General features: G+C 35.0%; 1 protein-coding gene and 1 long non-coding RNA gene across 3 annotated transcripts in view; both read left to right on the forward strand.

Annotated features, from left to right (window-relative positions):
* Positions 1-13,329, forward strand: part of CHM (CHM Rab escort protein) — a 56,540-nt gene extending 43,211 nt beyond the window's left edge. For both annotated transcript variants that reach the window (XM_042876665.1, XM_042876666.1), the window contains 4 exons: positions 717-813; positions 3,123-3,221; positions 6,503-6,669; positions 11,217-13,329. In XM_042876665.1, the coding sequence (XP_042732599.1) occupies positions 717-813; positions 3,123-3,221; positions 6,503-6,669; positions 11,217-11,420 (567 nt within the window). In that variant the 3' untranslated portion in view covers positions 11,421-13,329. The remainder of the gene's footprint in view (positions 1-716; positions 814-3,122; positions 3,222-6,502; positions 6,670-11,216) is intronic.
* Positions 13,330-16,065: 2,736 nt separating this feature from the next.
* LOC122182804 lies at positions 16,066-21,247 on the forward strand. Its single transcript, XR_006180002.1, has 3 exons — positions 16,066-16,170; positions 19,951-20,065; positions 21,218-21,247. It is a non-coding gene; the product is annotated as an uncharacterized LOC122182804 (long non-coding RNA).
* Positions 21,248-22,831: the final 1,584 nt, after the last annotated feature.

Genomic DNA, 22,831 nt, shown 5'->3' on the forward strand with positions numbered 1-22,831 from the left:
AGGTGTTCCAAACAAAGATGACCTTATTGACTTCTGTAAAAATTTATGTATGCATTATCTCTGCAGGATTGATCCCACAGATCATTAAGATTATAAATCAGAAAATAAAATTGTATAATACCTTGCAGTTATTTTCACCTTTACTTATTTCTTCGTATTCTGTATTACTTTGCTTTAACAGAAGTTTTTTTCATAATAGAAACACTTTATCACAGTTTATACATACAGAAATTGTAACTGTTCCTCTAGAGCTTTTTATATATATTGCATAAATGCATATTTATGGGATTGGCAAACTGATGAAGCAGATACAGTTTTTCTGTGACTATGCAAATATTTATTCTGAATTTCTTGGTAAATATTTGTTAAGCTCAGATAATCTGACTGTTGTTGTAGAAGTCTAAAGGTATTAAAGCTCTGTATTTTTTGATAGATTTATCTTTCCATAATTCATTGTGTGTACCTATGCCTGGGTAGAACAAGCGTATTTTTTTTGTGTTCTAAATTCTGCTACTGGGCAAATCTAGTAATTACCAGCCATTTCTTAATATTGTGATTTACTTGCAATACAGTGGATACCAAACAACTTTTAATTAAGTAGTTGATGAAAGTAAGTAGAGTTGCAGTCTGTAATATTTTAGTGTAAGTTAATACAGCCTAGAGAAATAGCATTTCAAATCAGCTTCAATTCAGAATGTTCTCTTTCTGCTTGGTAGGTTTCTATTTTGACAGTGCCTCCAGTGGATTTAGGACAACCAGCAGTTTGTGTCATTGAGCTGTGTTCCTCAACTATGACATGCATGAAGGACACGTGTAAGTATATGCATGTGATATATGTAATCTTAACTGTGTTTCTTCTTTTGACTGTCCACTCTGGAACAAAATTTTAAGAAATTTTAACTAAATTTTAAATTCTAATTTTAAAATTTTAACAAAATTTTAATTCTTTTATTATCTACTGGTAATTTGTCATTTGAGAAAAGTCAGTACTAAGTTACTGTTGCCAGCAGATAAGAGAACTGGTCCACTGTCTGTTTTTTACAGTAATTCAGATGCTTACAGAGCATCATACAAGACTCTTGTTGCACTCGTTCTCATTTAAATTTATGCACAGTAATGATAACTTTAAAGTGCTGTTGTGGTTCTCATGACAGTGAGGTATGTTATTTTTGTTTATAATTAAGATCAAAATTAAGCACTGCCTTTACAATCATGTGGCAAACGAACTTGGAAGTTGCAGTTTTATAAATAATGGGATACAGTTCTGTTTGCATTACAGTAATTATAAATTAATACCAACCTTTTTTTTCTGATTGCGGTGTAAAATTTCGCATTGTATGTTTTGTTTATTCTGTAAGATTATTAAGGCTATTAAAGATTCAACAGAACGGCAGGTATGTTAGTGGAGAGCTCTAGGAGATTTACTCCTCCGCTGTAACTGAGATTCTACAGTCTCTTAAGTCAAAATGTGAAGATTTTTTTTTAAACTTAGACATGGTTGGTTTTCTATAATTTTTCTGTCAAGAATTTCTCTTAGCACTGTAATTAAAATGCCAAAAACCACCTGAAGTATTTTCTTGTTTCTGAAAAAAGGCATGTAAGCACAAAGCTGGGTTGAGTTATTTAAATGTTAATATAATTTTTCCTTGAACTCCTTCACAAAATATGATACATTATTTAATGAAGTTTATCTTTATTGCATTGAAATGAGTTGTATTTTAGAAATAGCTCAGTTCTAGTTATGGGAAATATTTATGTATTTAAAGTAAAAAAAAATCAACTTGTACTAATTATCTGTAAATAGCTTTTAACCTGACTGATTTCTTTTTCGAGCAATTATTTAAGATAAGTTTACAAATACATCTGCTCTTTCATCACACTGCATAAATGACAGGCACATAATCTGTATTGCCAGTTGAGTGGAACCAAACTCCTTCACTTGCCCTAAAAATTGAGACTGTAATGATGAAATCATGAACTGAACTCATCGTTCTTCTTGCTGGAAGAATTACTCGAAGACAAATGTTGGCAACCACTGTAACTAATGCAGTTATACCTGAGTAAATCAAATATAATCAAAATATGTACTGATGACTGTAACTCATAGCCATAACCTTAAAGGTAATAAAAAAAGATTTTGCAGGAAGTAAATCATGAACTTTAGTGATTTAGAGCTGGGTGTTTTGTTTTGTTGGAAGAACAGAAAGAATAGGTTGTGTTACAGTGTTTGTAGTTGTAAACATTTAGTTAATGATACAAGAAGACTTTTCATTGTCACTGCCGGTGCTCCACAGTAATTTAAGTTACTGTGAGTAAGTAGCCTAAGCAGGCAGAGTAAAATTCCAAATTCCCACTCAGTCCCAATTTAGCCATTACTGCAGGGTGTTGATTAAAGTTCTGGTATCTGTGGGTTAAGTAAGTTGCTGAACTGCTCGATTCTCAAGGACTATGGAATGTGCTCAAGGATGTTCTTCAAGTTTCTAGATATCATTAATTGAAAATATGAATTTGCTCTTTCACAGTCTTGCTTTTCCTGATATTAGCAGTCACCTATTCATAGAACAATATTCTCCTAGTCTGTAGTACTGATGTTAAATTGTACTTTGATCTCTAATTTATGTGGATGAGAGAGTATAATTATAAGATTCCTGGGTGAAAGGCAGTTATTGGGACACTGATACCTAGTGTACTCAAGAACACAGAAGAATGAATTTGAATGAATATGACTCACGTGTTGTATGTTGAAGGATGGCATAAGGAATTCATGTTTTGTGAGGTTTTTGTTTGTTTTTAAGTAAATTGGTAACATTACTTTGGAATGGAAATTAGTATTTAAGTATGTGTACACGAGCTCATACCTAGTATTTGTTTCAAAATGTTTCATCCTGCAACTTTGGTTCCTTAGTTTTGTGCAGAGCTTCTGTGATAAACCTCTTAAGAAAATGTGTGTGATATATATACAGTGTATTTTACGTAATACAGTCCTAATCTGGGCTAAAGGGAAATGATTTATATGAAGAGCAGTGAATTCTAACAGCCTACTGTGCCTCTGTAAAAATTGTAATTGGTATCTATATATCTGCATACTGGCAATTGTAATTAATTTCTGTTATCTTTCACAGATTTAGTCCATTTAACCTGTCCATCAACAAAAACTGCAAGGGAAGATTTAGAGCCTGTTGTACAGAAGTTATTCAGTCTAAATGCTGAAACAGAAAAAGGTAAAAATAGCTATGTATTATATGAAAAATAGTACGTAGCTATTATTGTACATCTGAATCCATCATCAGTGAGCATATGTGGTGAGCTGCTACTTAGATGACAGCATTTCAAAGCAAAGGAATCTGTTGAGAGCGAGATTTTGATTAGGCAGATGTCATGTTTCTTGTATTTCATGATATAATGTTCCAAGTGTTCTTCAGCTGCAGTGTACCTTTAATGTACAAGGATCACAGATTTAAGTGTCTAGGACTCTTCTAATGTTTAGCACTTTTTTCTCCCATGGAAATATATTTGCTTCTCAGCACATCTTTCCAAGGCGCAGTAAAGAAAGGAACTATTTATGTGCACCTTTTATTTTTTTCCAAACTCCTGTTTTTAGTGATTTCTATCACTTCTGTGTGATGAATAAATGAATAATAAAATATCACAAAACCCCAGAGCTTATCTCTTTCTTTCCTGCAGCAGCCAGATATGCTCAGTGCTCCAGTCTTCTTCTCATCTACCTTTAACTATCCTAATGCTGTTACTTATTCTTTCCGTCTTCAAGTGCTTCCTTGTTCACTATTTATGAAATTCTCTGGATTCTGCTGTAAGCAGTGGAAGTGTGAAGTTTTTACGCACTGTGTTGTTACTGAGAAGACAGATTTCCAGTCATTTCCAGTAGTTTAGTCCTAGATCTGAGAATTTGTGCCAGCTACTTTGATGAACTTTGATCGTGAGATGGACAGTTTCTCATTCCCAGAGTAGCTATTGACAAAGCAGTCATCTCTGAGATACTTTGAGCCAGTTTCACAGAAATACTTGAAATTTAGTCTCAAGATCTTGATTTTAATTGTACCTTTGATAAGTGCTCATGTAACAGATGATGTGTGTGTAGAAGCTGCTGCCGTATTCTAACCCTGACAGTCTTTTTAAATAGTCTACTCATTCTTAAATGTAGCAAACTGTAGTTCTGCTATAAGAAACCAATATTTCCCTGTCCGGAGAAGTGTTTGATCGTATATATGCAAGTTAGTAAGGTTTGGATATATTTTAAAACACAATCTGCTTGCTTATAATAGTTTCTCTAAAGCTTCATTCCTGGTCACTTCATGAGTTCAGTTAGAATTTTCTCATGTTGGAAAAAAAGCAACCAGCATGTTCTTTTATGTACATACTCCTTGTTTTTCCTCTCAGATTTCTGTAACCACAAAAATGTTTTGTGAAAAGTTAATTTCTTTTTCTTGTAATCTTGCTTTTCTGTGTTTTTTACCTATTTTCATTTTTTAGTGAAAAAGCAAGTAGCTTATTGTGATTGCACAATAGTAGGAAACAATGTTAAATTAAACCCATTTTCCTACTTTTTTGTTTACAGGAAAGGCAAGCTTTATTTTGATGTCCCAAAAATGTAAATTTTTCAGTAGATTTGTAGTGCAAGAGCCTATATAAGAGAAATATGTTATTTACAGCCAGAGTTTGCAAGTAAAAAACGTGCAGCAAGCGCTTTTCATGTTTGCATTTGTTAATTTAAAGCCTGCTGATTTCAAACCATAAACCTTTAAAATATATCTTAAATTTTCAACACAGTGCCATGTATTTTGAAGAATCAATTGGTGAAGAAAAGATTAGCTTGCAGTTTAGCATCTTTTAGTCATTGGGGGAGGGGAGATAACATTAATCTTAATGTTTAAAGTGATCCAGTTTTGAAATGATAGATTGTTTAGAACCTGACTGAAATTCTTCTGTAGAAACTGCATGATCATGAGGTCCTCAGGTGCACTGAGGCACTGAAAAGCTAGTTTTCACTGACACACAGGCCTTTTTATCATCAGGATGAGGTAGTGGTCGTATTTTAATTAAAATGTCAGAACAAATACTGTTGGAGTTATTGAAAATGAATCACCAGATAAAGTGAGCACTGGGCCATGGCAGGTCAAAGAGGCAAAGTCACCTGGAGAAGAGGACTCCATTCATTTTCCTGCCTAAACGAGGAAGAAGTTACTTTTATGAGCAATGTGAACTTTTAAATATATTAAAGAGCATCTTGCCCTGTATTAAGACTCAGATTTTCACAGGCTGATGAATTTAATTTATATTTGAAATTATGCAAGATGTTTAGCACTTTTTTTTTTTTAAGTATTTGACAGTTATAAAAGGATACTAAAGGAGTAGCATAGCTTTATCTTTTTTTTCTAATTCAGGTGTTTTAAAATATTGTTTTGAATGTTGACATCTAGTATTTTCTTCTTTGGAAAGAAGGAAATTTCACAAGGTCTTTTACAGGTTTCGTTTATTTTCGAGGATCTAAAACAGCAAAAATGGGACAGCAAATATGCCGAACAAATAGTATCTATTAAGCCTAGAAACTATGTTGTGTTTGTTGCATTCTGCGCTGTTAAAAAGTGACCTTCATCTTCCAAGAGGTTTTTTTGGTTTGTTTGTTTTGTTGCCAGTGCACAGAGGAATTATGTGAACATGCAAAGTAACTGCAAGCAGGTATAAGCCGAGACTAATCAAGTCACAATTTATGGTCATTTTGTATTCGTTATGTACAAGTATTGTAACACAGTGCAAGTCCACAAGTATAGATAAATATAAATTAGTGAATGATTTTCACTTAGCGGTATTTCCAAAGTGTAGAGGCTTTACGTGTTGCATATCTCAAATAGAATGCTTCTGGTTTTAGAAGCATTCTTTGTCTGCAGTTAATACGAGGAGTATTCTTTGCTGATTTTTGTTTAAATGTCATTTGTTTAAACTGTGAGCGTTGGTGAGTCTCCTCAGATTGAAGGATTCCAACCTTTAAGTGCACAAAAGTAATGGAAAGAGTTCTCATGCAAAGATAAGCTATTAAATGAGAGGGGAAAGTATGCATGAGAAATGTCTTGGAATATTCACTGCAGCTTTGAGTTGGAGCACTCATTCAGCCCATCATTAGCTCATGGAATTTGTCCAGAATAAACTAGATATCATGAAGTGTAAAATGGTTACATTTAGGCTAAGCTTCTTGTACTACTCATTCAGGTGATAATGCATTCTTCTGTGGCATACTGAGTGCAGAATAATTAGGATTTACATACCTGTGGGAAACAGAAGTATAATGAAAACTCTTTCTTTACAGGTATGTAAATCTCTGAAAACAATGGAAAGTAAGATTAGTTTAAAAATACATGTTTATACTTGCCGTATATTATGGTAATTTTGTGTTGATTAACTGAGTTTTTATGTGCTAGTTTATGTATTTCTTTTATTACATGTAAATACTGACTATAAGAAACACTATTTTTTTTCTTTTTTACAGAAACCAAAGGTGAAGAACTGGAAAAACCTAGAGTCCTCTGGGCAGTATATTTTAACATGAGAGATTCTTCAGGAATTGACAGAAATTCATACAGTGGTTTGCCCTCAAATGTGTATGTCTGTTCTGGCCCAGACTCAGCTTTAGGAAATGACTGTGCTGTCAAACAGGTTAGTAGGACCACTGCTTTTTTTGAATGCAGAATTTCTATTTGAAATACAGTGTAGTCTATTTTTCTTCTGAGTTATTCTGCCTTTTGCTAAGTAAGCAATAATAATATATCTATAAAGGTTCACAACTGGACAGAAAAAAGTGAATGTCAGTGGAATTGAGAATGGAAGAAACTTCAGAAAAGGGCAGTTAGTGTATTGGCATTAGGAGTAGCAGATGGTTAATCCAAAAAGGTATTGAGTATTTAGAAAGTAGCAGTACTTGAAGATGATGTTCTTGGTAGGATTTTTACTTGCTTTAAAACTTGTATTTCAGTGATACAGCCCTCTAAAGTGTGGTCTTTTGCATGTCAGGTTAAAGGAGAAAACTGTAGAGAAGCAGTATAAATGAAAAGTCAGAAAATCCTGTTTACAGGTCAACTTGGAAAAGATGTCAAAGTAGTTTAATACCTGTAGGAGTTAGCCACAAACCTAAAACCTGCTGGGGCAAGAAAACAGCATAATTACTAGTCTGTTATGTTAAGCTATCTGTCAGCTTACCTTGCCTTTACTTTAGTACCACTGTATGAAAAAATTTGTAGTGCAGTTGTGTCTCTGAAAGCATTGAGGGGAATCTCACTCTACTTAACCTTGAGATACTATTTGGCACGAAGTCACATTCAGTTCTAACTTTTATTTCTCAGTATTTGAATGTCTGTGTATCTATTTTCACCTAGCTGAAATCCTGAAATGAGAACCACTTGCAACTTGCCTGACAGTAGACTTAACTGACAGTGCTCAAATAAAGACGAAATACTCGTTTTTTTGAATGTGAAAGATTAGAAGTGAAAGCTCCATAGAAAAAAAAGTAGGTGGAGAAGTTGTGAAGCAGCTGCCTTCTGTGTTGGCTGTAGGCAGAGTACGCAGGAACACAAGATCATCAGGGGTGCATACTTAGAAATTTGCTACTATTCAACTACTGTTGAACAGAAGACAAAATCTTGAGACTATGACTTATTCAACAGGAGAAGACTGCAGGATTGCTTCTCCTTTGCTCTTCCATTCAAAGAGCAGTTTTGACAAGGAAAGTATAAATTCTTAGGCTAATCTGCCACAACAGATTTGTCAGGGTACTTTCAGACCTGATCTGTGAGAACTTTTACATCTTTGTAGTATTAACTGGCACTACTCGTTTTTAAAGCTGTTTTTTCAATGGCACTCTTCAGAGAATGTACATGCTATCTTCTAACTAGTTGCAGGATTTTTTATGACTAAGTCATAAACCTCTTAAAATAAGAGTTTAAAATGTAAAGGCTGACATAGTCTGAACTGTAGGGTCAGAACAGTGTAATTAAGGGCTAATAGTACCCTTCATTTTGCTTTACAAGGCAATAATTTGCCTCCTCATAGAATAAAGGATTGTGAAGACAAAAAATAATGCAAGACAATTATTATGGTAGCAGTTTTAAATTGTAAATGAATCCTTTTTTAAATGAGATTTTTTTTTCAAGATAACTTGAATCCTACCAGTTAAAAGTGGTTTCAAATCTTGTTTTTTATATTTGTTAAACAGCCTATTTACAATTCAGGTATTCACCTTTTCTAGTGTTCAGCTTTGTTCTATTTTAAGTGCTCCATTTCTGACTAATGAGTAGATCAAGCTGTTTGTAAGCAGCATAATTGTAGTTTGCCTTTATTTTAGTGATGATCAACAGATTGCACATAGAAGTTAACTGAATACATGTCAGAGGAGAAAAAGTAAAAAAGAGCCTGAGTCTCTGGCTTTCAGAAAGAGTAGAGGTTAAGGGTTTTTGAATCTATTTTAGATTTTGAAACAGGCAATCACTGATTTGAGTGAAAATGATCTTAGTGTAAACATGTTTGTAATTAAAAGTTATGGGGGGGAAAGAAAAGTAAGGAGTGTGTGTTAAGACCAAATGAATGTAAGGCAGGTAGGACATACTCTTCCCATCTACTGTGCAGGTATCTTTGAGACAAGTGGAGGAGGGAGATAGGCATGAAATCAGCTGTGTCCTCCGCTCCCAAATCACTTTCATTTTCCTAGTAGCTAGTGGGAATCTCTAAACATGCATTACTTACAAATTCATGGATTAGACTATATTTTTAAAAACAGTGTGTATTAGTTTTGGTGATAAATTATACGCAGTTTTCCAAGCTATCTAACCAATTCTCTTCACTAGTCACATTATTTTCATTAGTTATTTCTGTTAGGTTCTTTGAATGTATTGATGGTACATTTATTGTGCTACCTCACCTTACAAATAATGATTATCTATTTGCAGCTCAGTACACAGATTACTTACTTCTTGCTTTATTTTAAATTAGTAATAGATTTTTAGTGTAATGTTAGTTTAATAATGTTGATTAGTCTGTGTGCCATCAGGGGGAATAGTTAGGATGAAGTAAAGCAGAAATAAACCATAATTTTATTCAACTTAAAGCAATTTGACAGTTGTAAATTGGAATACCTGTGCAAGTGCTTCACATGCTTACATCTTACTGCGTAATCAAATGTGCACTTAAACCTCTGGTATACTTAACTATGAAGGAGCTATTTACTAACTTAATTACTTACAGTAAATATCAATATGCTATTATAAAGAATATGTCAAGTTATTAGTTATTCTACATGACTTCAGCTGGGTAAGGTTAACTTAAAAAATTGTCAGACCTGAAAGCACTCTGTACCATTAAATTGTTCAATTATAATCAATGTCATCATGTCCTACATGGCATACTGAGAATTTCTTTCCTCATAATTATTTGACCATTTTTGTTCTTCAACTAATTGGAGGCTAAAATTGTTCAGAAATGCAACTGGAAATGTTTATATGCTCTAGCTTGTTATATGCTTAGTGGAAAATATGGCGTTTTTCCTCGGTATTCTGTTATGTATAGTCATTTAAATATGCTTTTGATGTTTCAAGGACAATTGCAGCCTTGAAATATTTCTCTTACATTCAAAAACGTACCTTTGTAAGACTTTTATTGGACATTTGCTCTCCTTTGTCTTCCAGAATTATAAGGCAGAGTTTTTAAATTGCTAAACAGTATTTTTGAAATAGATAGAATATTTTTTGTATATTTATTCACATGCTAATATAAATTGTTTTTTTTTTTTTAAGTTATGAACGGGTATGGAAAAGTGAGATATAGGAAGTGGACTGAAAAATGAAATTGAACTGGAATTAGGCAGGGTCATTTAGGCATTTAGTAATGAACCCCTACATTCAGTTGCTGGTGATACAAATCCACTACTGGTGAGCAGTCAGGTTTATCACAGAAAGCTGTTTGGTACATGCTCAATGCTGTATTAATCTGAAAACAATTTTCCCTTGTCCAGGAATCCACACTGTGTAATCAGCCTTAGCAGTTGGCAGTAACTGACTCTACTGACTCTTTTGGTGCAGCATCTGCTACTACTATCAATATAAAAATTACCTATATTGTTGCCCCTGTGGGTGCTCTCATTATGGTTATTTTTAGGGCATAGTTTACTAAACAGGCAAAATTGAGAGACAGTGGTCCTTGCCTTTGAAGAAAGGCAAAACAGAACTGGTGTCTGTATCAATTGTCTCCATTTACTGTGGAATCCAAGGGGGTTGGAAAAGAAAACCTTGATGGTCGTTGTGGTGGTTTAACTTCAGTAGGGAGCTCAGCAGCACCTTGCCACTCTCACTCTCCTGCCACAGAAGAACAGGGAGAGAAAATACTATGAAAAGAAAGCACATGGATTGATATAAGGACAGGAAAATCATTCACCAGTTACTGTTATAGGCAAAACAGACTCTATATAAAGGCAACTCATGTGATTTATTGCCTGTTAACAGATCAGAGCAGTGAGAACTAAAATTGCCTTCCCCCCATCCACCTTCTTCTACCTTATCCCCCTGAGCAGTGCAGAGGAATGGGGTCTGCTCCCATGGGATGCTGTCCTTCCCGAATGGATACCATGTGGGCTCCCCATGCAGCTGCAGCTCTTCAGACACTGCTTCAGTGTGTCTCCATACCATGGTGTCCATTCTTCAGAAATTGCCCTAGCACAGGTCCTCACAAGTGGCACCTCCTGCCCCACCACAGGCTTCTCCCCATAGGCAACAGTCTGGGGTCTGTTCTTTAGGGAGCTTTCTGTGAGCTGCAGCTTCCTTCAGGCTGCATTCACTGCTGCACCGTGGGCTTCTCCGTGAGATCTTTTCCATATGGGCTGCAAGAGGACAGCCTGCTCTGACTTGGGCCTCTCCTGGGGTGCAGGGGAGCTTCTGCTCTGGTACTAACAATTTCCTGGCTTTGCTGGATCCTTTTCACTGGAAAGAGGCAAGATCTTTCCCATCACTTTGATTTGAACTGGAGTCAGAGATATTTTTGTAATGGAAAAGTTGTTTTGTTTTTTTTTTTTTTAGACAATAGCAGAATATGTTTACAAAACTGCAAAATATTAAGTCAGTATTGATCTGAAAGAATAGATAATTTAAATTTCTGCACAATGCTTACATAAGGTATTACATTCCAAGGTATAGTTGTTTTACTATGTTTGTTTTCTTTAATAGGCTGAGACTGTTTTCCAGGAAATGTTTCCTACAGAGGAATTTTGTCCAGCACCACCAAATCCAGAAGATATTATTTATGATGAAGATGAGATTGCATCAGAAGAGACAGGATTCAATAATTCACCAGAGACAAAACCTGAATCCTCACTTCAGGAAAGCAGTAGCAGAGGTAGTACTGGTGTTAAAGAGCATACTGAGGAATGAATTAGCTCTGTTCTCATAACAGAAGAGGCACTTGGCAGAACTTGAAGGGAGGAAGGGGGAAAAAAAAAAAAAAAAAAAAAAAAAGGAGGTTGAAAAAAACCCTTGGTGATACTATTTGTGATTGCCTTACTTTCCTTGGCTTGAATAATCTTTCTTATTCAAATAGCTTCATTACTAGCTATTGCTCAGTAAAGTCATAAGTCTAACTGGTCCAGGGGTGTTAATAGCTGAAATAAGATAAAAGTTATGAAACAAAGTATTTGAGTTTAAGATGTTAAAATATAATTAATTACTTTTTGGGATAATTTGGTTTTGGTTTACATCTTGGAAAGAATCCTCTATCTTTTAGACAGTGAAGTCAAAACTAACTGCAAGATCATGAAAGGTTGCTTACTAGTAAGAGGATCACCTTCTGTTATAAAGTGTCGGAGTTCTGCTAAAAGTCATTGTGCCTGTGCTAGTTCAATGTCAGCTTAATTATCTGTAATTCAGATTGCTTTTTAGGAAAGAATCTTAAAGGTGATAATATTGACAGTTCTGGAATGGCGTTGTAATACATGAGATGTCAAGTTTAATTTGCATAGTGGAAAAAAAATTAGTGGTTTTGAAACTGAAGCCATGAATTAGAAATAAGTATAGTTCAGTGGATGTTCCACACAGGGAACAGTTCTTACATTCAGAATGCTTTCCCTTTAGAAGATTGCATAATCACACTTTTTTTACCAGATACTTTATTTTCTGTAGCACAAATTCAAACTGAATGCTAGACTTCCCAACAAAATTCAAACTCATCTACTGAGCATAACTATTGTTATCTTCCCCGGATTTATGGTAGTGTTTGGACCTCTCATAAGCCAGTAATTGTTTGTTTGCAAGTACGATGTCTGAGCATTTTAGCGATGAACTGAGGTGTTCCTGCAGAGAAGGTAAACCTGCTGAGGAGAAGGTTCAACTGCTAATTCTAAAGGTTTGTATTGATCCCAGTTAAGGGGATTAAAACTAGTGTGATAGCTGTACATGCTGTGTTTTGTAATTATAATCATAAAACATTTATACGATAAAATTTATTAAACTATTTATAACAGTAGTTTATATGAAGAGTTACGGAATGAGAAAGCTGTTGTAAATGACCAGGATAGACTTGCACTTCTTCTGAACAGTGCTTGAAGTTAAACATTCAGACTATGAAAAACAATTTAGCGTTTATTTTAAGATTTACCTGAAAACATACACCAGATTAACAGTGCATCCAAATAGAGAGATCAGTGAATTCTGACGAGACAGAGTTCAAGCTTGCACCTGAACTTAGATGTAGTTCTGGCAGTGCTAACAGAGTGTGTGAATAAGAATGCCATTAAGTGATGAATATTCAGCATTGTCTGAACCTGACACGACCAAATTTTTGTAGAGTTTTAAAGTGCATGTGCCTGCCTTTAAAGTGGCTTGGTGCCATAAAGGTTAATTTATTTATTTTTTTACAGCATGACTGATACAGTTAACTTTGGCTTGCATCATAATATGTTGTCCAATTTGCATTTCAAAAACTAGTTTTTTAGTGTTTACCTTCCTTGCATATTGGATAGACACTGTTGTGCATATAATCCCAAAGACCCCAGAAAAATGTCATTAAAATGTTACCGGTGTTAAACAACAGTTATCTTTGGATGCTTGTCATTGAGCAGTTATATATATTATATTATTAAGCGACTTATTCTTTGTTAACTGTAATTACTTTGTGTGTATTGGAAAGCATGAGTATCTAGTAATTGTATTTAACATCTAAAGATTTGTGGAAGTGGAGGACCCTATACCTGTTTGTCTTTTGGTAGTGGGGATCATAGTTGAATTTTTCATTTTCTATGTTTACAAGGAAATTGTCATGAAAATTAAAGGTTTGCTTGCAAGTGCATTTTTGTGTGTTTTCTTTCAACCAAACAAGAAAAGCAGTTCATTTGCTAGCAGAAACTTTCTGATAATTTTGTTCTTTACTTTCAGCATGTTGCCAGCTGTAATGTCATTGAAGTTTAATGTGTGTTGACAGTATGTTTACATAAAATGTTTTATGTAAAATAACAAATTTTTTAAAAGTAACATCTTAGTAGTTAATGTCCATGTGAAGTGAAGTTTGGTAATCCTGCAAAAGTGATTTTAGATGAGACAGAATAATCTGCAAGTTATAGGTTATGACTTTACACTACATTGATTGCTTAAAAATGTTTTCATGCTTTATTCTTGTGGTAAATGGAAACATAAAGTGCTTTTCCTATGCTACTTGAGTACCCAATTGCAAGCTTACTTGCAGTACCAGTAGATAACACTTTTTATTTTACAGAACTGCATTTTGTTCTTGCTGTAAATGATTTAAGCATACAAAGTGAGGGTTAAGCTTATTTGAAGTAGTTTTTAAGGCTTGTCATACAGGATGTATTCAAAAGATAACATGACTTTTTAAAAACTGGCAATTTATCTGTAGGATTATTAATAAATCAAGTTAAAGAAAGATAAGGTTAATTGAATTTTTAAACAAGTAGCTGTATTATCCTTCAAGCACCTTGGAGCTCATACAATATTCACACTTTTTTTTTTTTTGAGGAGTGCTTTGATATGTTGGAATTCCTTTTTTAATGAGTACTTTCTTTTTCACTTGGTTAATTGGGTTAACCCTTAATATTCAAACAGTCAATTTTATGCCATTTTCCCTTCTGCTGTTGTGTTGCATTATCTCTGTGATGGCAATTAGTTACCCTTCCTTTAGAAGTATTTTCGGTTATGAAGCTGCTACGTCTGCTTTTTTCTGGTGATGATGATGCTTAGGGCCATTTGACAGGTAATCATTAGAACTTGGATCCTTGCAGGCTATGGGGTCTTTTAGCCTATCATTGCTGGGGGATTTATGTAGGTAACTCCTATTAATGTTAATGGGACTTGCATGTGTAAATCCTCCTTGCATCAATGGGAAAATTGACCCCTGGAAAAAGAAAATCTTCATGTCAGACTTGCTGATTCAGAAAGTCCAAGCACTCTCAGCTCCTATATTGGAAATGCAAAAGGCGGGTAGGTGCTAGCTAGCCAAATCTTTGTACATCAGCAGTGTGAATTGCAGTAACTTAATTTCAAGTACAGTTTGCTTGATCTATTGATTAATGACAAGTAGGAAATATTAAAATAATGTTTTCATGCAAAGAGACTGGGTTGCTTATAGTCCCTGTTCTCAGCTGTTGAAAAGATGAAGATTGCTGTCTCAACACTTTTCCACCTGGCACTGGGAAAACATCGACTACCTGCTTTCCACATGTGGTGGAAAAGAAGGAAAAAAAGATGGAAACAGCTAAAAAAGGTTATTGTGGTGGGAGGGGGATGATAAAATGAGAGCATTGTAACCTCCGTGCTTTGAGATCAATTGTCTTGCACTTCTATTTTACTGTTCTGCTCTGTGAGATTACACAATTTCTAATTGCTGATGGATTTGGAGGGGGGTGGTAAAAACCTTTTATGCTTTAGGGAATTGAGGCAACAACAATTAGAAAAAACCTTATAAACGGAACAGTAGCTGACACTTGGACTGAAGAGTTTACAGTAGAACTGAGAGTGTTATTTGATTGTTTATCTGTGGTTATATTTGTCCATCCTTGATCATGCATTTTACTGCTTAGTTACTATTGTAGGTCTTTTGTATAATCCTCTGCAGTACATTTTGGGTTTTCACATTAACAGTTTACTACCAGCAGCAAACTTCCACACTCCTTTTCTTAAAATCATTTCTGAGCATATTCAACTACTCAGACTTGAGACTATTCCTATTTTTTTTTTCTCACTGTCATGATTAGGTTTGGTGTTTTTTCAGGAGTTTCTAAGGGGTCTTGCTTGAAGTTTCAGGGAAGGCTAACATCACTATCACCTGGCTGTTCTGTAACCATCAAATTAGACTCCTCAAAATTTTCTGTAGATTTTTGAAGCATAGCTTTTCTTTGTGAAATACTTGTTAACTCTTCACCAGTATTATGATTGTTCATACCTTGTTCTTTTGTTGCAGTGCTTTCTGTCAATATGCATGTTATGGAAATAGTAGTAACCATAAAGCCAAGTCCTTTGAAAAACCAAATAACCAAACAAACAACTCACTCCCTTAAGAAAAAGAAAAGTTCCATCTCCTTAAACAGGAAGAAATCTGATATCAAAGCAACTATTCCATTGCTATGAATATAAATAGCAGCAGCAATAGAGATGTTTCTCCTGACTTTTCTGCCATAACGAATGTTCTGTTCACTCCTAAATAATCAGTAAGATCTGTAGGTTCTGGTGGTTTGTCTGCTGATGATGATCCTTTTTTTTTTTTTTTTTTTTTCCTTTAAGATTCTGTGCCTTCTTGTTTAATTTCACTTCTGCTGTTCCGGCAGCCCAAGTTCCTAAAATACAAACGTATTGCATTTATGAATGTAATTCCTGTATGATCAATGTGCTGGCTAAATTTCTTATTTCAAGTTTAATATTGAAGTCACACTGTAAAACCTAATTGATGTTTTTGTGTATATGCTGAGTTCTTACAGTACATATAGCTCTCTGTGTGTTTATAAACATGTACAAATAGCTACTGTGACAAAATGAATAACTCATAAAAGTTTGTCATTTAAACCTTTGCAGAAATCAACCACTATACGGTGTCCAAAAATTAGAATTACTTGCTATTACCGAAGCTGTCAAAAGTATGTGGAAGGGTGGTAATGTTGATGGAGTTGCTTGCGTTCCTTTGGTAAGTAGTAAAGCCAAGTATTTTAGTAAGATTTGGAAGTAGTTGTAAGAGTAGAAGTTTGAGACACCAAATCTTAAAAGTTCATTTTCTGCAACACACTTTGGTAGTATGATGACCTCAGTAATCAGATAAAAAGCTTACCTTAGTTGTGTATGATTTAAAGTATACTTTTTTTAATGGGACAACAATTAATGTAGGTGGACACTTTCAGCTGTGGAGGTAACTGGTAGGAAATGGTCAGCCACATGGAATTACTGATGTCAGCCTCATCACAAGCCCCAAAATTACTTTGGTTGTAAATTGAGCTCATTAGCAATTCGAATATTATGTTTATTTACAGGCTGCCAGTTTCTGTTTGTAGCAGTGACTGGTTCTTCAAAATCTGGATGGGAAGCTTGGCAGAAATGTTGTAAATCTCAGTGACATTTGAGATTTAGCAAGTTGACAGTGGAGTATCAGGAAAATGCAGTTGTTCACTGTATGGAGTTCTGATCAGAGGACACTTTAATAGAAAATCCTCCTCTTGTCACAGTTTTAACAAACGGTATATTTTAAACTACTTGTATACATTGACACTAATATGGAAGGTATCAACCTGAATGTATATCAAGGCCAGATATATTTGAGTAAACAATGGCTGAGTAGACAATGGCTGACTCCCAGTGTATAAAATGCTGTTCAAATGGCAGTTTTATGTAGGTTAGCTGTAATCTTGGTGAAGAGCTTATTTGCGAGTGCTGATTTTTTTTTTTTTTTTTTTTTTGATTGGTTGTTTAATTAATCTGGCCAGTGTACTGAATTCAGTAGTACGTTATCTTTACCTGGTTTTAATGTTTTTCTATTAACTGTGAGATATTTTTTCACTCTAAAGGTTTAAGCATCAAATAGATTTAAAATACTTTCTTAGTGACAATCTTTTATTACCACAAGAGGCATGGTGCAAGGAAATTGTACTTTTTAATATGGGTAATACTAATTTTTAGGAAAACTCAGAACATCCACATTTTTAGAGACAGCTTTTCAGGACCTCATACTTCATTCTGAAGCGCTATTCTTTAGCTGTTAATATATATTTGGGTCTCTGGAGAAGGCTTTAGTGCTGTTGCTCCATTCTCTGCATTTAACACTTCAGTAAGTGGGACATGCCAAAGGCTGTGGATTCTCCATCTGTCCTCTCAAACAGAGGAGTGTCTTCTCTGAGGTGTTACTGCATGATAGCAATCACCATTTGTAGCTAACAAATGTGGCTTCAGCTTTTTCAGCTGCTCCAGCTTCAGAAACCTATCTCTGTAGTTTGATACTGATAGCTTTATCTTATTCCATTTCATTTGCCCGAAACACAGTGTTGGACCAAGAAATGATTCTCCATAGAAAGCAGTTGTTTTCTCAATTCTGAAACTGTTGGGTTAGCATGTCTTCAGTAGCACAATGATGAAACGTCTGGATAATAACATCATTGAAATTAGATGCTTCAAGGCCTAGTTCACTAGTCATAAAACCAGTCTGCTGTTTTGTCAGGAAGCTGCAATTCTGTAACCGAGTTGAATGGCCAGGCTGAGAAACATGTTTCATTGCTGGGCAACGCTGTCCTAGAAACTCAAGATCTGGAAAAGGGTAGCTTGAAAGATTCATCTCAAATAAATTTAAATGCTCCCGTGCTATGTTTTAATGAGTTGGTAAGAAACTTTATAATAGCCAGTGTGGACTATTGAATCTACTCTAATTTAAACCCAAGCATATTTCTGGAGCTCACCCAAGGCAAATCCATTTAATCATTATGAGAGACCAGCTGTCAGACCAATCGAACAGAACATTTTTTCTGGTAATTTTTCAGTAGCATGAAAGCCACTGCTAGTTGTGGTTGAGTCCTTTGTTGTGAATTCAGCCTGTTTTCCTATTCAAAAATTTGTGTAAGCCCTAGCTTTCAGCCTTCAGTGAAGAATTTTAAACTTGTAGATCATTCAGAGATAATTATATAATTCTTACCATAACTTTAAAAAAATTAGTCATGTGGTATTTTTCATGTTCTGTAGTTGGATTCTGATATAATACACAAAACTGAATTTTAAAAATGGCTTATTCATTTTTTCTCACGTTTTTAAGACAAAAATAAATACTTTTATGAAGAACAAAAAAATGCAATCCACAATCATAACAAGGCAGCCTTTGTAAAATAAGTTACTCTTGGTGATAATTGTACTTTTATGGTTGCATTTTCCTTCCATATAAGTTATAAGCCAGAAGACCTCACGTTATTTTCCCAACTTCCAGTCCAAAATGAAAATAGAAAAATTGTAAAAGCTAATAGCTCAGCTACATTTGCGGGACATACTCAGCTATTCCCAGAAACTGCTTGAAATGCACACTGCGTAGAATATACATTTTAGAAGTTGATTCGTATAAAATCTCTTCAGATTGTCTATTCTGGCATCATGCCTGAAGTGATGTCAGGAAAATGCATGTGCACGAGTTCAACAAAGAAGGGACAAAGCAGAACTCAAATGAAGTGCAGCTGAAAGAAGTGGGTAATGTATCAACTTGGAATGTGAGAAAAATGGGCTCATTTCTTGGCTCTGGCACGTGTTTCTTGAATAAACTTGGTTGACTAATTTCCTTTTTAATGTCACAGTAAAAAGATGTAAAATAGTGACATATTTTTTAAACCTTTTGAGAGGTCAGTAAAGTATAAAATTAATAGGCAAGTTTGAGAAGGAAAAGGAACTGTGTTAATGGTAACTGTAAAAATGGGGAGCAGTTATACTGAGTAGAGGTGCAAATGATTTTCTTAGAGAAAAACATAACATGATGGTGTAGCAGATTATATATATAGATAGATATATGTATAGATGTATATATATATGTGTGTGTATATATTTTTAGCTATCAGTGTAACATTACCTGTGTTTCACAAATAAGCTTTCACAAATCAGCACAAACTTTGAGTTCTAACAATGAATCACAGGTTTATTCAAATTGTATCTGTGATGCTGCTTATAAATCAGATAATTATGCAGCACTTTTCAGTTTCTCATCGCTTATGTGGATGTGGTTACAAAGTGCAAAATAACTGCTGAATTTTGTACTTCATGTCATCTCTTCTGTAAGGACAATGAGTTCTATGGCTTTCTTTTTGCACAGCCTGAGCATTTATAATATCTTATTTGTGTAAATGATTTCTTATTCTGGGCAGGCTTTTAAATAAGAACGGTGGGGTACCACTAACAAAAATCAATATGCTCTGTAATGTCCCGGTTGAATTAAACTTTTCACTGTGTGCTCTATAGTCTTTAGCCTTTGAGTCAAACAGATGATCAAGGAGGTTGTTTAATGGTACTGAGCCAATAAATAATGCTTAGCAAATGGGTAGCAAAAGAAATTAAAGAAAATATATTTAAGTGCTGCCAGTTCCCTACCTCTATTTTGAACAGTTTTTTTGCACACACCATGTTGTGCCTCATGGGCTTGTGGAGGCTGTGGAGTTCCCTGCGCAGCTGATGGTGGATGCTCACCAGACAGAAACAATTCTCCTCCTTCCTAGGTGACTACACTTCACCATGTTGCTTCCTTCTTGGGAGAATATAGCATAAACAAGTAAACAAAACTTGTGATGCAGTGCAGCACAGAGTGGCACAAGAGAAGGCCTGTTTTTTGTGTGGCTCCTCTGAATCTTGTAAAAACTATGCTGCGACAAATAGTGACTTCTCTGACCAAGGTAGTTGCTGCTGAGTGGAACGTGCTTTTAGGGCACCTCAGCGATCAGCTTGTGCTTGCTCTTTTTAGCTGCTCAGGAGCTGAAGTGTTGAACCAGCACTGACGAGCTCTTCTGGACAGGGAAAGCTGAATGCAAGGCTGGACATAAGTGTAGTCATTCTATAAAGTTATGTAGGAATTTGAGGTGAGTTTTCATTTTCATCTAGGTTTTTATGTGGCTGTCATCCTTACTGATCTTCAAAAGATGACTGAAAACTAAATAAGATTGAAGTTCTTCTCTAAACTTTATTAATTTTGCCCAAAGCTGGGCTGTTCCTCCAGGAAAACTCATACTGCATGGTTCTCTGAAGGAGCTTTCTGGTTGCTGTTACAGAAGCTACAGCAGCTTCATGCTGCAGAGCATAATTTGTTGAAATCAATAGATATTTTTCTTATAAAACCATGTTGAAAGGTTTCTAAAGGCTTACTGGAATTTTTGGATTGCTGCAGATGAACTCATTATTTTTCACTGAACTGAATTACAGCATCGTATCTGTTGCTAGCATATTAATAAAATGTATGAAGCTAGTTCCTTTGTGAAGAGACTCTTACAAAAAAATAAGCAGGAAGGATTTTTCAAAGATGTGTGTTTTTCTCAGAGTAATGTTGCATACAGACTGGAGATTGCTTCTTCTCTTGAATTGCATAATGAAAAATCCATCAGTTTAATGGTTGACAAACTTTGACATTCAAATAAAAATGTTGCTGGTATTTTCATAAAGACCTGTAGGCAGAACTAGATTCAGTGACTTTAATTTATGCAATAGTAAATGTCTGCCAAAACATCATACAAATGATTGTATAATGAGGCAGTAATAACTATGAGGAACAAAAGGAAAGCAAACAGGCTGAATTTCTCAGTTTTTGCTGATTATACAATTTTGCAAAGCCTTTCAGTGTAAACCATGTTTCTACAGCATATTTTTCAGCAGCACTTTCTGTTTTGGAAGAAACAGCCCAAAATTATCAGAACACATTTATCTGAAACTAGTGCATACTACTGCATTAAAATGTTTAGCTTTTCTACTTGTTAAGTCTTCTGACCAGAGTGTATTTTTTTCTTGACAACTTCACACCCTACTGTGTACTCAGCAAAAACTACCTTAATAAAAAAGTCTTACGCAGAGTGGTTCTGCTAGATTTTTCCGATGCTTGTGAGCAAAAAAGGGATAGCAGTCCTTTGGTGAAGAAGGAGAGAAAAAAGCAGCGTAAGGCTTCACAAGCTGCTGTGTTCTCATGTATACTGGTTGCTGTTATTGATGGCTGTTTTTGTTTTTTCTCCTTTTATTTAATTCAGAGGGGAAAGAAATCCCAATAAGGGCAGAGGAAACATTAATTTCCTATTAATTTATGATTTAAGTGTATGTTTGACCACACAATTCAGAGTAAGAATAAAGTGAGCGCAGAGCCATGCTACTACTTTCAGCCTTCAGGCACTCCTGTCCAAGATCCCCATAAAAGAGGTAACGTAGTGGCATAGTAAATCCCACTATCCTCTCTGCTCACACAGTAATAAAGTTTCACGTTTTTGTCTTTGTCTCTTAACTGTTTAAAGTAAAAAATGAAAAACAAGAACATAGTGATTCTGATTGATACTGAATTCTCCCTAGTGCTAAGGTAATGAGTAAGCAGCTCCACGCAGTAAATAAGTTACTAACAATAGGTCTTCTTTTCTTGGTGTGGAACTACAACACATGAATTTCCTACCAGCACACAGTAGTGCATAGTTTACACTGTCACATCATGCAGACTTCAGCCTGTTCGTTCTGCACGTTGCTTATTCTTCTAGCCAGCGTTGTAGGTGGTACAAGTTTGGCTGAGGTTATTACGTTAAAAAAAACAAAACAACAACAACAAAAAAAAACCACCCTTGTTTTATCTATAATGACAAAGGAACCGATATTTGAATGCTAATCACAAAGGTCTGCTAGACTGAATGGAAGTCACATCAAGCAGATTTTTCAAAGTTCTAAGCTATCTGTGCATTAGATATCATATCACTAGATTGTTGTAAGAAAAACAGATCTTGCCTGTAAAGAGCTGCTTGATTTTTATCTCAGTTGTATTTCAGGTAAAATTATTACTTCATTTAAACACACTTCAAAATCAGAATATTCTAGATTTATTCAGGAAGGAATTTGGCTTAGAAGTATTTCTGAAACTGAAAGAAATCGTTAGCCCTTTTTGTCTGAGTCAAAGTGAACAGCTTCAAAACCAATACACTTTTCTAAAATGTTCTTTAGTATTAGCAAGCCATCCTAGATTCCTCTGTTGGTTGTGCTGAAGTTGGAGCTTCGTAGCTAGATAACTCTCAGAACACTAGAATGTCTCAAGTAACTAAAAATGTAGAAAGAAAACTTTATCTCGCTTCTTTATAAAAGCATGCTTTCTCAGCAATAGAACTAAAATAGTTTGCTAACCTCCAGCATTTGTCAGCAGCAAAACTGAAAGTATTTTTTGTCACCTGCACTGCTGTCAGCAGGGAAAAAAAAAACTAGAAAGTAGAGGAACATAATTTCAGCACTAACATAAGTATCAGAATGATTTACCTGTCTGTTCTGCTTCACTTTCATCTCAGCTTTCAGGGCTTCATTCATCAATCTTTTATTTACACACGCATATCTCATTTTTACACAATTTCTTTCTCCCTGACCAGATGGCTGCATTGTCTGCTTGGTGTTCATCAAAGGGAATGAGAAAATACATGGATGTGTAGTGTCATCTGGGTAGAATTTGGCTAACTCTGTTTTCAACAACAATTTTGTAAGTACTTAAATAATGGAAAAGAACACTTGGAATATTCAAGAAAGTACCACAAAATCCTCATAAGTACATTGCCTATTTTTCTATGTATGAAATTACTGTTGCTTAGCCTGTGCACCAGGTTTGATTCATTGCACACAACCATGTA

The sequence above is a fragment of the Lagopus leucura genome, unplaced genomic scaffold (assembly GCF_019238085.1).
Source record: "Lagopus leucura isolate 7727_CA_CO unplaced genomic scaffold, USGS_WTPT01 Super-Scaffold_100016, whole genome shotgun sequence".
NCBI classification, from domain to species: Eukaryota; Metazoa; Chordata; class Aves; order Galliformes; family Phasianidae; genus Lagopus; species Lagopus leucura.